At 45.2% G+C, this 12,638-nt stretch overlaps 1 protein-coding gene across 10 annotated transcripts in view; it reads left to right on the top strand.

Annotated features, from left to right (window-relative positions):
* Window positions 1-12,638, top strand: part of SHROOM4 (shroom family member 4) — a 200,192-nt gene that overhangs the window by 145,225 nt on the left and 42,329 nt on the right. For 8 of the 10 annotated variants that reach the window (XM_082445091.1, XM_082445090.1, XM_082445089.1 and 5 more), the window contains one exon: window positions 12,165-12,299. In XM_082445091.1, the coding sequence (XP_082301217.1) occupies window positions 12,165-12,299 (135 nt within the window). The other 2 variants (XM_082445098.1, XM_082445097.1) reach the window with 2 other exon arrangements.

Genomic DNA, 12,638 nt, shown 5'->3' with positions numbered 1-12,638 from the left:
GAATTTTTTTTAATTAGTAGCATAAACAGAGGAATCCACTGCCAAGCAGGAAAGCATTTGTTGGGGAAACCATTTTGCTAGGTTGGTGGGCTCTGAGCTGATTTCCCTGAGGGCAAAATCCAGATGTTTGAAAGAGTTAAGTGGAATCATAAGTGTAATTGCAGATTTCTAACTTAGGAATGTGTCAGACAGTTGTATTAGACAGTTGCCAGGGTAAATGATATGTCTGTGTAGAAGGGTGTCCTTTTTCTTTGGAAACCATTTCTCATTCAAAACTAATACATGTGTAGTGTAGAAAATTTTAAAATTTTCTAAAGGTATAAAGAATTAAAATGACCCTTAATTCTGCCACACAGAGGTAAATACTTAGTGGTAAGATATTGGTACATTTTCATCCAGCCTTTTAATATGTGTATGCTTATACATGAATATATGTGTATGGATATATATTTTTTGAATTGGACTGGTACTACATACAGGTTTGTATACTGTTTTTTCACTTTTGTAATGGCAGACTATTATTCCTTCATGTAGATATACAGTACTTCACCTAACTTCCTAAATGTTGAACAGTTAGGATATTCCTAATTTTACATTATAAATAACACTGCAGTCGATGACACTTCATGTACATACATCAATGTGTGCATCTCTAATTGCTCTCTTAGGATAGAATCCTTGGAACGGAAAGATTAGATTAAAGGGTAGGAACATTTTTAAAAACAGGTATAATTCACCTACCATAAAATTCATTACTTTTAAGTGTGAGATTCAGTGGTTTTTAGTATATTTACAAGGTTGTATGACCACCACCACTGTCTAATTCCAGAAAAAATAAGCAGTGCTTCACAAATTTGCATGTCATCCTTGTGCAGGGGCCATGCTGATATTCTCTGTATTGTTCCAATTTTAGTATATGTCAGCTAAAGCAAGCACAGTAGGAACATTTTTATGTCTCTTGATGATATATGGCAAGTTTCCCTCTAGCAAATGTATACCCAATCCATTCCCATTCAGCAGTGTGTAAGAATGCCTCTTTCCCTGCAACTTTGCTGACACTTAGTTAAAAAAATATATTGCCAATATCATTGAAAATGGCATTTTATTATTTTGTCTTTTTGATTAGCTCTTCTTCCTCTGTAGCTGTTCTGTAGAGATATGTCGTCCACCCTCTTTCCTTTGCACGCATTTACCGTGGGCAGTCACATCCACTGCGACAGCCTCGACTGCCTCCTCTCTGTGGATAATGACCACATGTCCATACCCTGCCCTAACCTCTTTCTAGCACTGCAGCCCAGATGTCAAGCTGCTTGCTGGGCATGACTATCTACATTATTTGACAGCATATCAAACACGCTCATGTCTCAAATCAAACTCATGACTCCTGAAGCCAGCTCTGGCTCTCAACTTCCCTATCTGGATTAGTGATACCACCATTCTCCTAGGTGTTTCATGGTCACCTTAACTACTCTCTCTACTCCATATTTAATTAGTAGTCCAAGCTTCTTGATTCTGTCTCTTATGTCCTTTCTCACATCCTTCCCTTCTGCTCCACCCTCACTGTCATTGCTCTACTTCTACCTTTTATTATGTCTATTACACTAGCCTACTCACTTCACTGTGCTTTCAGTATTTATCCATATAATTAATTCTACATGTGGCTATGAGAATAACCTTCCTAACATATGCTTTTACCATGTTGCTTTCCTATCCTGGAACCTCGAAAGCCTCTCTCTCGCCTATTGGTAAAGTAAATGCTTTATCCTGACACTTAAGGCCCACCGTGTTGTTGCATCATTCTAATTTTACTTCCTGTGTGCCTTACAGAAACTGTGTTCTTCCTTCAGCATGTTCCTGCTTTATCCACTCTTGTTTTTGCAAAACCTGGCATGACCTCTTCCCCAGTCTCCTCCAGCTGAAATTGTCCTGAGTCTTCAAAATCAGAGGCTCTGTGAAGTCTTCCTTGATTCAATCAGCTGTACTTTCCCCTTTTTTTCCTCATTGTCTGGTTTTAGACAGCAATTTTATAGTGTTTTCAACAAAAAATTAAGGAAGCTTACTTGCTTAATAATGTTTTTATTACATGAGTGGCTTTAAATTTTTATTGAAGTATAGTTGATTTACAATGTTGTGGTGTTAGTTTCAGGTGTACAGCAAAGTGCTTTGGATATGTATGTATGTATGTGTGTATATATATATGTGTGTGTTCTTTTTTTGGATTCTTTTCCATTATAGGTTATACAAGATATTGAATATAGTTCCCTGTACAGTAAATCCTTATTGTTCTCCTTTTTTAAACTCTCATTTTGTTAGCACTTCCTTTATGATACGATATTCTGCCCTGTTTAGTTACTTAGCTATTTTTATTCACCCCCTACCACACTATAAATTTCTTGAGCACAGGAAGTATATCTTCTTCATTTTGGCATGTTCCATAGTACCTCTCCAAGCACGTTAAATGTAGATAGGAGCTCCATAAAAGCTTGAATAAAAGAATGGTAAAGACTGCCAACTTTTTTTTTTAAGAACTACTAATGACTCAGTTTCGGGAATGAATTCTGTGCTAAGAAGGTACAGATGCCAGACAACCCAAATGTCATGGCTTATTCTTCTTTTTCCCCTCACTATCCACAGCCAATCCATCAACAAATACTGTACGCTCTACCTCTTCAAGATACCTCTAATCAAACCTCTTTTCTCTACCCCTACTGCTTCCTCCCTAGAACAAATCACCATTATCTCTTACCTATAAGAGCCTTTTTAAACTGGTTCCTTGGCTTCTACTCTTGTCCTGCCTAAATCTATCAGCCAAGTGAGATTTTTATAAAACTTAGATCATGGTAGTCCTCTGCTTAACAACCTCTAGTGACTTACTTCCCACTACACTGAGAATAAAACACAAACTTCCTATCTTGGCCTTTGGAAACTCCATGATGTGGCCTTGGCACTTCCCCAACCTCATGTCCCTGTACTGTCTACCTTGCTCACTGTGCTCCAGCTCTGCTGAGCATTGGCCATTCCTCATTGTCATGTTTGCTCGAAGCAGAGTGAGTAGGTTCTCTTGGTTGTATTTAGGTCCTCACTGTCATTGGACGTTGTCTTTGGGCTTCATGCCTTTAGTAGTGGAGATGACTCAGGGAGTGGCCAGAAGCAATTCTAAAGGTTTTGAGACTTGACTTTAGGCAAAACTTTTGTGGAGTCCATCATTTTGCTGAAAATTGGTACTCCGATACTGAGTTTGAGCTGAGGGAGGTATTTGGCTGAAAGGGAAAAGAAAGGAAATCTTATATTATTCCTGTCACCTTCTTCCCAAGGGATGCTATAAATATTACTGATAGAAATCGGAGCTGGAGGACAAACATCCTCCACCTTCTTTATCACTCTGGGTGTTGATTTAGGAAATTGGGCATCACAGCAGAAGCTGACTCAACAGATGGGATTCTGTGAACCTATTGTCATTTTCCCTATGTGCTCCTCTGAAGTCTCCCTCAGGCCTCTGGTGTTGCACCCTTAGCTTTTGTATATAAGGGAAGAGAGAAAAGCCCTCTTTGTTATTCAGATTCTTGACTTGCTCCCTTTGCTTCTAGAAGCTGTGAAATATGCACCATCCACCTCCTTGCCTTTGGGATCATTGACAAGAAATAGTCTATGATGGGTATTTGTTATCAGACTATACATAGAAAAACTAGAGTATGCTTCACAGCCCACTCTGAAAGAGAATTCCAAGTACTGTGTTTCTAAACTACTAAGCATTTATCTAGCCCCTAATATTTGCAGAGCTCTCCCACATCATTCATATGGTTGCTTCGTGCCAACCTTCTTTAGAAAAAGAGGTGTCCCTGTGTTTTAAAGATTCCAATGTGAAAAAGTGGAGAAATGAAAGCAAAAGGTCAAGTGTAAAGGCCCTAACCAGATGAGGGTATTGCTCTTTACTTGGAAAGCCAAAAGACACCCCTTGACACGCAGCACAGCATTTCAGGGAGTCTTTACTCCCACCCCAACATCCCTTTCCTTTCTTATTCACTACCCTGGGTTTCCTTTAAGCCATGAATGGATCCTGAGGTGGAGGCTGGAGAGGGGGATCCAGCAGGTTTACATGAAAGAACTTGACCTGGCTATTCCGAGAGGTGAGGGGAGGTAGTCCCTTCTATGTAAAGTACCTGTATCTCAGATGACCCAAATTATAGCTCCCCAACTGACAAGAAAGGCCTTCTCCTAAAAGTTCTCTTCTAAATTATACATACATATATACACCCACATACACATAGATATACACACAGATACATACATACCCATACATGTACACAGACATATACATTCACACATTTACATACACATACATGTTCTCCCTTGGTTGGGTCTGTATAAGGAAGGTCTCCAGATCACCAGGTTGCAGGGTCCCCCAGCTAACAGTGTGAGGGTGTGAGGAGGCCTTCAGAGCTCTATATCCCTCTACAGTGATCAAGCGGCTTTTGCCTCCTTCTGTCAGATAAACAAGCCATGCATTGTTCTGTCCACCAGCTGTGTGCGGGCTTCCCTTCCTGCTGAGCAGGCCAGAATGAGCATGGATTCCTTCATGTGGGGCAGGTGGAATGTGCTGTTTTGGGGTGGGGGAGGCTGGAAGAGCCACAGAAAGTAAACGGAGCAAATCAAGGACACTCTTTTGTGCTTCTCCTTATCTAAACACTTTCAGAAAAGGAAAGAGCCTGCAGTAGGTTATGGGCCAGACCTCAGGCTAAGCATAACTCCAAGCAACAGGAGCCATATTTTTCTTCTTGCCCTGGGTTGGATCAGAGCCCCGGTTCTCTTTCTGCTTGCTCTCTACCTTCCTCCCTCCAAGTAGCTCTTGAGGGGTCTGCTGGGAGCCAGGCTCAGAGACTGGTAGTGCTGTCGGAAGGTATTGGGGTGACACCCCACTACAGCAGCCAGAGGTTGACTCCTTCTAGAATTGGTCCACCTCCCTCCCCCCACCTTTCACAACAGCCTTTATGAGGCCTCTTCTGGGAGCCAGCTTCTGACAGATCTGCCACTTCTGCCTGCATGTGCTCACCCTCCTTGCACCCACGCCAAGTTCTTATCCTCTGAGTGCTTGGAAAAGAAGCAGTCATCTTTTCCTTCCCCTGAACATCGGAGGTGATACTTGCTCATGTTGTCTGGAACTTAGCTCTGCTAAGGGAGAGGGTACCTCTTTTACCCCCACCCCATCTCCCAGCCTCCTTTCTAAATCCCAAACTGGCCAAACTGCTCACGTTCCTCTCTAATCATCCTCTGCCCAAGGATTTCTTCTGTATATGCTATCTGTGCCCATCTGCCCATCATATCACCTCCTCTGCTGACTACCCAACTGTCATGCTCCCACCCTGCCTCCCTACCTGAGCCAGTCCCAAGAACATGCTTGCACCTTTAATCAAAACTTCCTCAGCCCACCTGGCCACTGACAGGGCCAGACTGCTATCAAATTTGTTATTCTTTATTTTGTTAGGAAATGGGGGGGTCAGGGAAGCATTTTTATGGACTGGGTTACTGAGTGGAGGGAGGCAGGCACTTGGCGACCAGATTAGGGAAGGCTGGGTACCCAGGCCTGAATAATGACATTAGAAGGGACTGTTTATTCTGATGCTGTTTCAGACCAGGGGTTATTCCCTAGTGTACTGCTGACACTAAAGGTATTATATTCCCCAGTGTATCGTCAGAATGTGGTTATCACACTGGCAGCATCACCATCACTCTAGAGCTTGTTAGAAAGTCAGAATCTGGAGCCCAGTCTAGAGCTACTGAATCAGAATCTGATTCAAGATGGACAGGTGATTAGTCTGGCCACTGAGGTTTTAAGGAGTGCTACTCTAGAGAACTAGGCTTGGCTTTTGAACCTTCTCTTAATTAGTCCTTTTGCTCTCCTCTTCATTTGGCTTGAAGACATTCTTTTTCTAGCCACTAACAATACCTTGCCCATTATTATTTGGGGTAGAGGACAATATTAATAACGGATATCATTTATTGAATGCCTATCACGTGCCAGGCATGCACTGCAGATGAGGAAATTGAGGCTCTGTGACACGCCCAAGGCCAAACAACTAGTGGGTGGGAAAGCTGAGACTCCAAGCCAGATCCACATGCACATAAAATCCCCAAACTTCCCCCTTACAGTACTTCTAACTACCAAAGGAGGGCTTTGGCACCTGCCTTTTGTGGAACAGACAAAAGTCCACCCAAACCTCCCTAGGAGGTACAGAGGGAAGAGAGGGGAAGGTGCCTCCCGGCATGATTTCCCTAGAAAGTGAAGGCCCTGGCATCCTTCTTGTCCTGAGGAAGCTCACATAAACCCTCTCAGGGGCCAGAAATGGCTGGAATTGGGACCAGAGGCCAAGGGAAACTGGAGTGGGGATCCAGGAATATTATGAAGGGAAAACCCTAACTCTAAATCCCCAAGAGAAATCAAATTCTGATGCCTGAGCTTGGGTTTCGTGTGTGCAACGAACTCCTGTGGGGCTGCTCGGGGTTCTGGCTGTTGCGTAGGTCATTGAGGACATCATGTGGACCCCCAGGCTCGGGCCTGGGACTCTTACGTCAGAGCATGCCATAGTTGGACGGGTTGTTTGTGACAGTGGACTTTAATGTTTTATTTTGCAGAGAGGAAACAGAAGCCCATAGAGGGGGAGTAAATTGCCAGAGGTCAGAGCAAAATCATGGCAGAGGCAGGGGTGCTTACTCCAAGCAGCACTATCCTGGAGTTGGAGTGTCTGGTGTGAAATGCAGTTTCCTTTGGGTCTGCTCAGGTGCCTGTAGGACGTGCAGACCCTGAAAATACAGCCCAGAATGGCTTGTGAATCTTTCTATCTCAGCAGGACATTCATCTTGGGAGATCGCTAGGTTACTTGCCCCCATCTCTGTAAAATCAGCTGTAGTGCTACTTGCTTTTCTGGACCTGGAGGCTGCTGGGCCTGGCTGATCTGGGCTTTCCTTTTCTGGGGCCCAGAGGACCTGCGGAGATGGCTGGGTGGGGTCAACCCAGTCCAGGAAGCACAGGAATTCTTTTAAGTGTATGTGTCTGGGGTATTTTTCTCTCTCACTTACGTGTATTTTTAAAAATTCTTTTTAGACACCCGCTTTATCTTTCCCAAACATCATTTCCTTGCTCCTTTCCTGAGTTCTAGCAGTGGCTGGGGGCCCAGCTTCCTTATTGGCCTCTGAGCTGTGGAAGGGGGCGGGCCAGGGCTCAGAGGAGGCTGGAGTAGGGAACAGGGGGGCTGTTTATGCTGCTGGAACTGCCTTTCATCCTTCCCTTTGCCACCAGGGTGCTGGCTGGTTTCTGGAGCAGCGTCTTCACTCCTATCCAGCTCTTGACACTGCCTTTCATTCCCTAAGGCTGTGGCCTCCTCTAGGCCCAACCAGGCTGATGGCCATACCTTGCCTTCAGTGCTACTCCTTTCTGTTCTTGGAACTGGGACCTGGCTGTGCTTGAGCCCCTTGAATCACACTCAGGGGCTTGGGCTGATGGCCCCTCTTGTCAAGAGGACTTAAAGGAAGGCAGATGGGTTTCTGCTAAAGGAGGATCCAGCCTGCAGAAAGAAGCCCAGGGGGCTGGCTGGAGGGGTTGTTGAGGAGCATCTGAGCTGGCTGGATAACCAACTCTCTCCTAAGCCATCTCCCCATCCTGGGCAACTTCCATGGTAGGTACTACTGGTAGCCATGGCCATCATGGCTGCTTCTCCCTCTTCCCCCTTCGGCTTTCTTTCTTCAATATCCCGTTTTGCTTCCTAAGAAAGGAATTTGGGGGTAATGAATGATAGGGTGTGTGTTTAATGATAGTGCCTTAGGAGAAAGAGGTTGTTGCCTCCACAGCTGGGCCTGGAGCTACATGGTTGGTGGCTGGCATTTTCTTACCTCTGTGCTTGTTTCTCCTCATCCTCTTTCCCCACTGCCTGAGGAGGGGATGGTTTAAACTTTAGGACTACTGAGACTTCCCTTTTCTGACTGCTTCTTGAAGGAATGGCTAGGAGAAGCCTTAGGTGTATAAGCTTTTTGAGATAGATCCCTCTTTGAGGAGGCGGGGTCGTGTGGTATCCTAAAAAGTGTTGGAGGACCTGAGCCTCATTCTCAACTGCTGGTTACTAGCTGTGTGTTCTTGGCAAAGCAGTTCAGCTCTCTGTGTCTCTGTTTCTGCATCTGTAAAGGGACCATAATAATAGCGCTTACTGATAAGGCTGGAGTGAGGACTGAATCAGCTAATGCATGCAAAGTGTGCAGTGCCAGGTACATCTTAAGTATCCAATAAATGGTCCCTGTTGTTATTTTTTTAAGTTAATAGTGTTATGTTTTTTTAAGTTAATAGTACGTCAGACACGATGCTGAGTGATTTCACACGTGGGACTGCATTTAATCCAGACTTTAACTCATGAATAAGGGAAGGTGATCATCTCCATTTTACAGATAAAGAATCTACAACTCAGAGAAGTGACTTGCCCCAGGTCACACTGCTAGGATTGGAATGTGAGTGTGGACTGACTCCAAGTCTAGGGCTCTTCAGGAATAGTAATAGGCCAGGTATTAGACCCTATAGATAGTTTCCTCTCCTTTCCTAATCTAGGGCTAGAAGGCTCCAGCTCTGGCTACAGTTCCTCCACTGGGATTTTCCTCCCTGCAGCTTGTGCTTTTCTCCCAGTGGTCCCAAAGCCCCCACTGCCTTGCTTCTGTCTCCGTTAGGGTTGTTTCCCACTCCTGGAGAAACCCTAGAGAGAGTAGGAGCCTTTGTAAGCTATCTTTCAAAGTGTGGCAAGGGAGTGATGCTAGTGGAACCTTGACAGTGGATGGACAAATCTGGGTGGAAGTACTCTTAAACCATCGAGAAGGACAAGCCTGAGCTGACAACCCTTACTATAGTACCTACTACATATTGACCACTTGTTATGCATCAGTATGTGTCCCAGATGCTTTGAGAATATTCTCTCTCTTCCTCACAATAACCTAGCTAGGTAAGGATTATTGTTTTGTTTTGTTTTGTTTTTTAGATAAGAAAACTGACTAAAGCTCAGATAGGTTAAGTGACTTACACAGAATCACACATCCAAAATTGTAGTTAGGCTATGAACCTAGTAGATCTGTCTCACTTGTTTTTGTCTCGTTGCCTGCTGGCTTGGTATAGTTGGTAGGATGAGACTAACGTACATGAAATGATGATGAGCAATATCAAACATTATATTATGATGGGCTAAATTGTGGGGACTAGATTACTAAGGACAAGCTCCCTGGAGTATACGTTACTCGAGCAGTACCTTGAATAACAGGTGGGATTTAGAGTAACAAAATGAGAGGGGGCGTTCCAGGCAGAGGGAACATTCACAGTAACAACTGAAACCCTATTCTAGGCAGTTGACATTCATGGTCTCATTTGATTTTTTTACAACTCCATTAATTAGGTACTGTTATCCCCATTTTACTATCATGGAAGCTAGAGCTCTGAGAAGTGAAGGCACCTGTCTAAAGCAACAGAGCTTTTAAGTGGTGGATTCCAACCAAGGTCCAATTCCAGAGCCTGTGCTAGATTCTACTAGAAAACCAAAAGCAGAGCCACAAAGCTGGTTGCAGGGTGTGACTGGAACAGAGACATGAGAGGTTGGGCTGGGTGGGTAAAGATAGCTTATAAAGGGCTTTGAAAGTCTGATCCAGTTTACATTTGCTGCAGGACAGGTTAAGAAATAGGGAGCCAGCGAAGATTCTTGAATAGGAAAGTGCCACAATCCAATTGGTGTTTGATATGATATGATCTAAAAGCAGTGACTGGAGGTGGAACAAGGTGAGACTGGCTGGCAGACTAACACAGCATTTTGGACACAAAGTGTTAAAGGCTAGAACAGGAGCTGTGGGTGGCAGGCTCTGTGGAGGAGAAAAATGATTATGTGGAATAGCCTCAATGGAGATAGTGGTGGGCGGCGGGGGGAGAGATAGAAAGAGGAAAAGCCAAAGAGATACTGTAAAAGAAGGCTCAGTAGAATTCAGTAAGAGACTGGATGGTTGGGGAGAAGGTGGTATCAAGGCTGACTGCCCAGGTTTTAAACTCTGCACTCAACTTCAGGAATGCTGGATGTGGAAGAAGGGCCCAAAATAAGAGAGGTGCCGTGCTCTCCACTGTATCCTCAGTGCCTAGAAATGTGGTACATAGTAGATACACACGGTACCTAGCATGTACTAGTACATAGTACATCTGTGAGATGCTTTATAAATCGTTGTTAATGGATGACTTCTGGGTAACAGCCGCTGGAGAGGTTTCTAGCATCATGGTTTTGTGTGTGAAACTCTGGAGCAGGTGCCTCCCCACAAGGTCTTCTAGTGCCTTGAGCCTCCCTGCTGGGCACTCTGAATCCATAATAGAACAGTGTGGTTAAATGTGGGGGCCTCACCTCCTTTCCTTCCCATAAGTTTTAGCCACTGCTACTGACCTGTGGCTCTGGTTCCTGACCTTTGGTAGGCAGCTTCCCCTGCCCTTCCTCTTACACCTCCTTCTCTGTGTCTGGCCTGTTACCGCTCAACACATGTTTTCCCCAGCAAGGTCATTCTCCTCAGGACTACCTTTTTAGGCCTTAGCCCTCTAGAGCTCTGCACAGCTGGGATATTCTGTGTTTCCGCTGGGGTGAGGGGCATTCCCAGCTAGGATGGAATCAGCTTGAGTCTGTCTACTACTGCTCCTGGGAGGTAGAGAGCTGATTTATCCCCCTCTATAACAAGAGTGTTGAAAACACGGGCCCTTATCTTAGTCAACTCTGTTCCCTCAGTGTGTCTAGTATGGAATCTGCCACAGTAAATGAATGAATAAATTAGTAAATAAGCTATCATCTATTTATCTCTCCATCATCTCCTTTATTTATCATCTGTTTCTCTTACTCTGTCATTATCTTGTTCTCTATCATCCATTTCTCTCTGTGTAGTTCCTTATAGTCTTTCGCAGACTTTTCTCCCTTTCTGTCACTTATTTTTCTCTGTACCATCTCTCCCTCTTATCTCTGTCATCTGTCTGGCCCTTCTGACATCTATCTTTCTCTCCTTGTTTCCACTCCCCTCCCCTTCTCTCCCCTCCCCTCCCTTCCCCCCTCTCTCTCTCTCCTTCCCCCTTCCCTCCTCCCTTTCCCCTCTCTCTTATTCTCCCCCCTCCCCTCATTCTCTCTCGTATCAATCATCTCTTTATCTTCTGGCACTACCCATGCCCCATACATGCTCTTCCCCATCCCATTCTTCCCCACTTGCAAGGGTGGCATCTATTCATGTGAAATATACCAGAGCACAGGGATGGGTCCTGTAGAAGCCAGTCAGTGCAAGAGTTGTGGCTGCAGCCTCCAGCACCAGGCAGACACTGTGGTTGTATCCAGAGCCTTGGCCTCAGGCCCATTTCCCTTTATTCACCCCTGTCCTGCTGAACAGCCGGTCTCCCCTGTCAGCCTAGCACACCATCCATCATCTCGTTCTATTCTCCCTGGCAGGAGTTGGGGCTCCTTGCCACCCTTTTGCCTACAAACTTGGGGACCTCACCTCTGTGCCCATCTTATCCTTCACTCTCTGAATGCCTTTACCATGCTTTATTTGAATTAGGTCTTTCTCACTCACTAATCTGTAAGTTCTCAAGGGCAAAGCCATATTTGATTGATCTCTGTATCCCCAGAGCTATGTACAGATGGTACAGAAGACACATACAACAAATGCTGATCAAATGAATAAGCCAAAAATTGGCAGCCAATTAGTGTTGACTTGCTCAAACTTCTCAGTCATTTACCTATCCCTTTCTTAGAGAAAAATGGGAAGATTGGCCAGAATGAATTTTTTCTCAGAGAAAACTTAGGGTGGGCGCACTGTTCATTGGGCAGCAGCACTCACTTATTCCACAAATATTTATTGAGCATCTACTATGCGTCCGGCACTGCTGTACACGCTTGGGATACACCCATGAGCAAAAGAGCCCTGTGACGCTAACATTCTGTATCTCCAGGGATTGTCCTTGGGGTGAAGGAGATTTGAGTACTGAGAGCTGAGGGGGTGGCCAGTAAGATTCCTACACCAGCTCCTTGCAAGATGTTCTACTTCATTTAAGGGAAAGAGGGGGTGGGGGCGGAAGCTGCCTGGGAAGTGATTTCACCTCTGGTTCCCTAAGTTGACTTCCTGCCCCTTTCTTACTGTAGGAGGAACGCCCCCGTCAGTAGGCCACATTCATGGCATGTGGCCAAGCTGCTGGAGGGATGCCCTGAAGCGGCCACCAACATGCATTTCCCTTCTGAAGCCTTCAGCTTGTCCTGGCATTCCGGCTGCAACACGAGGTAAGTCTAGAACCCTCCCCTCAAGATGGGGTAGAGGCTAGATCACCCAGCCACTCCTTCTCCTCTGCTCTAGTCCCCGTTGGAGGCTGTAGAGCCCAGAGTGCTATCCCGGAAAATGGGGTGGGGTTCCAGAGTGCCTGGCTTCTGGTCCTCGTCTACTGAGAACTGTCTGTGACTTCGGGACAGTCGCTTTCCTTTTAGAAAATGTTTCCTTGAAATACTGACCTCACTTGACTTGCAAAACACCACTCTCTCCTCCTTTTCACCTCGTTTCCTTTGCAGTCTCTTTCCCTGGCTCCTCTGCATCGTCCTGGTCTCTGATATCGGTGGCCCTGGGAC

Source organism: Balaenoptera physalus (assembly GCF_965194825.1).
Source record: "Balaenoptera physalus genome assembly, chromosome: X".
Taxonomy (NCBI): Eukaryota; Metazoa; Chordata; class Mammalia; order Artiodactyla; family Balaenopteridae; genus Balaenoptera; species Balaenoptera physalus.
Note: the sequence above shows the minus strand (reverse complement) of the source record. Positions and strands in the feature narration are given on the sequence as shown.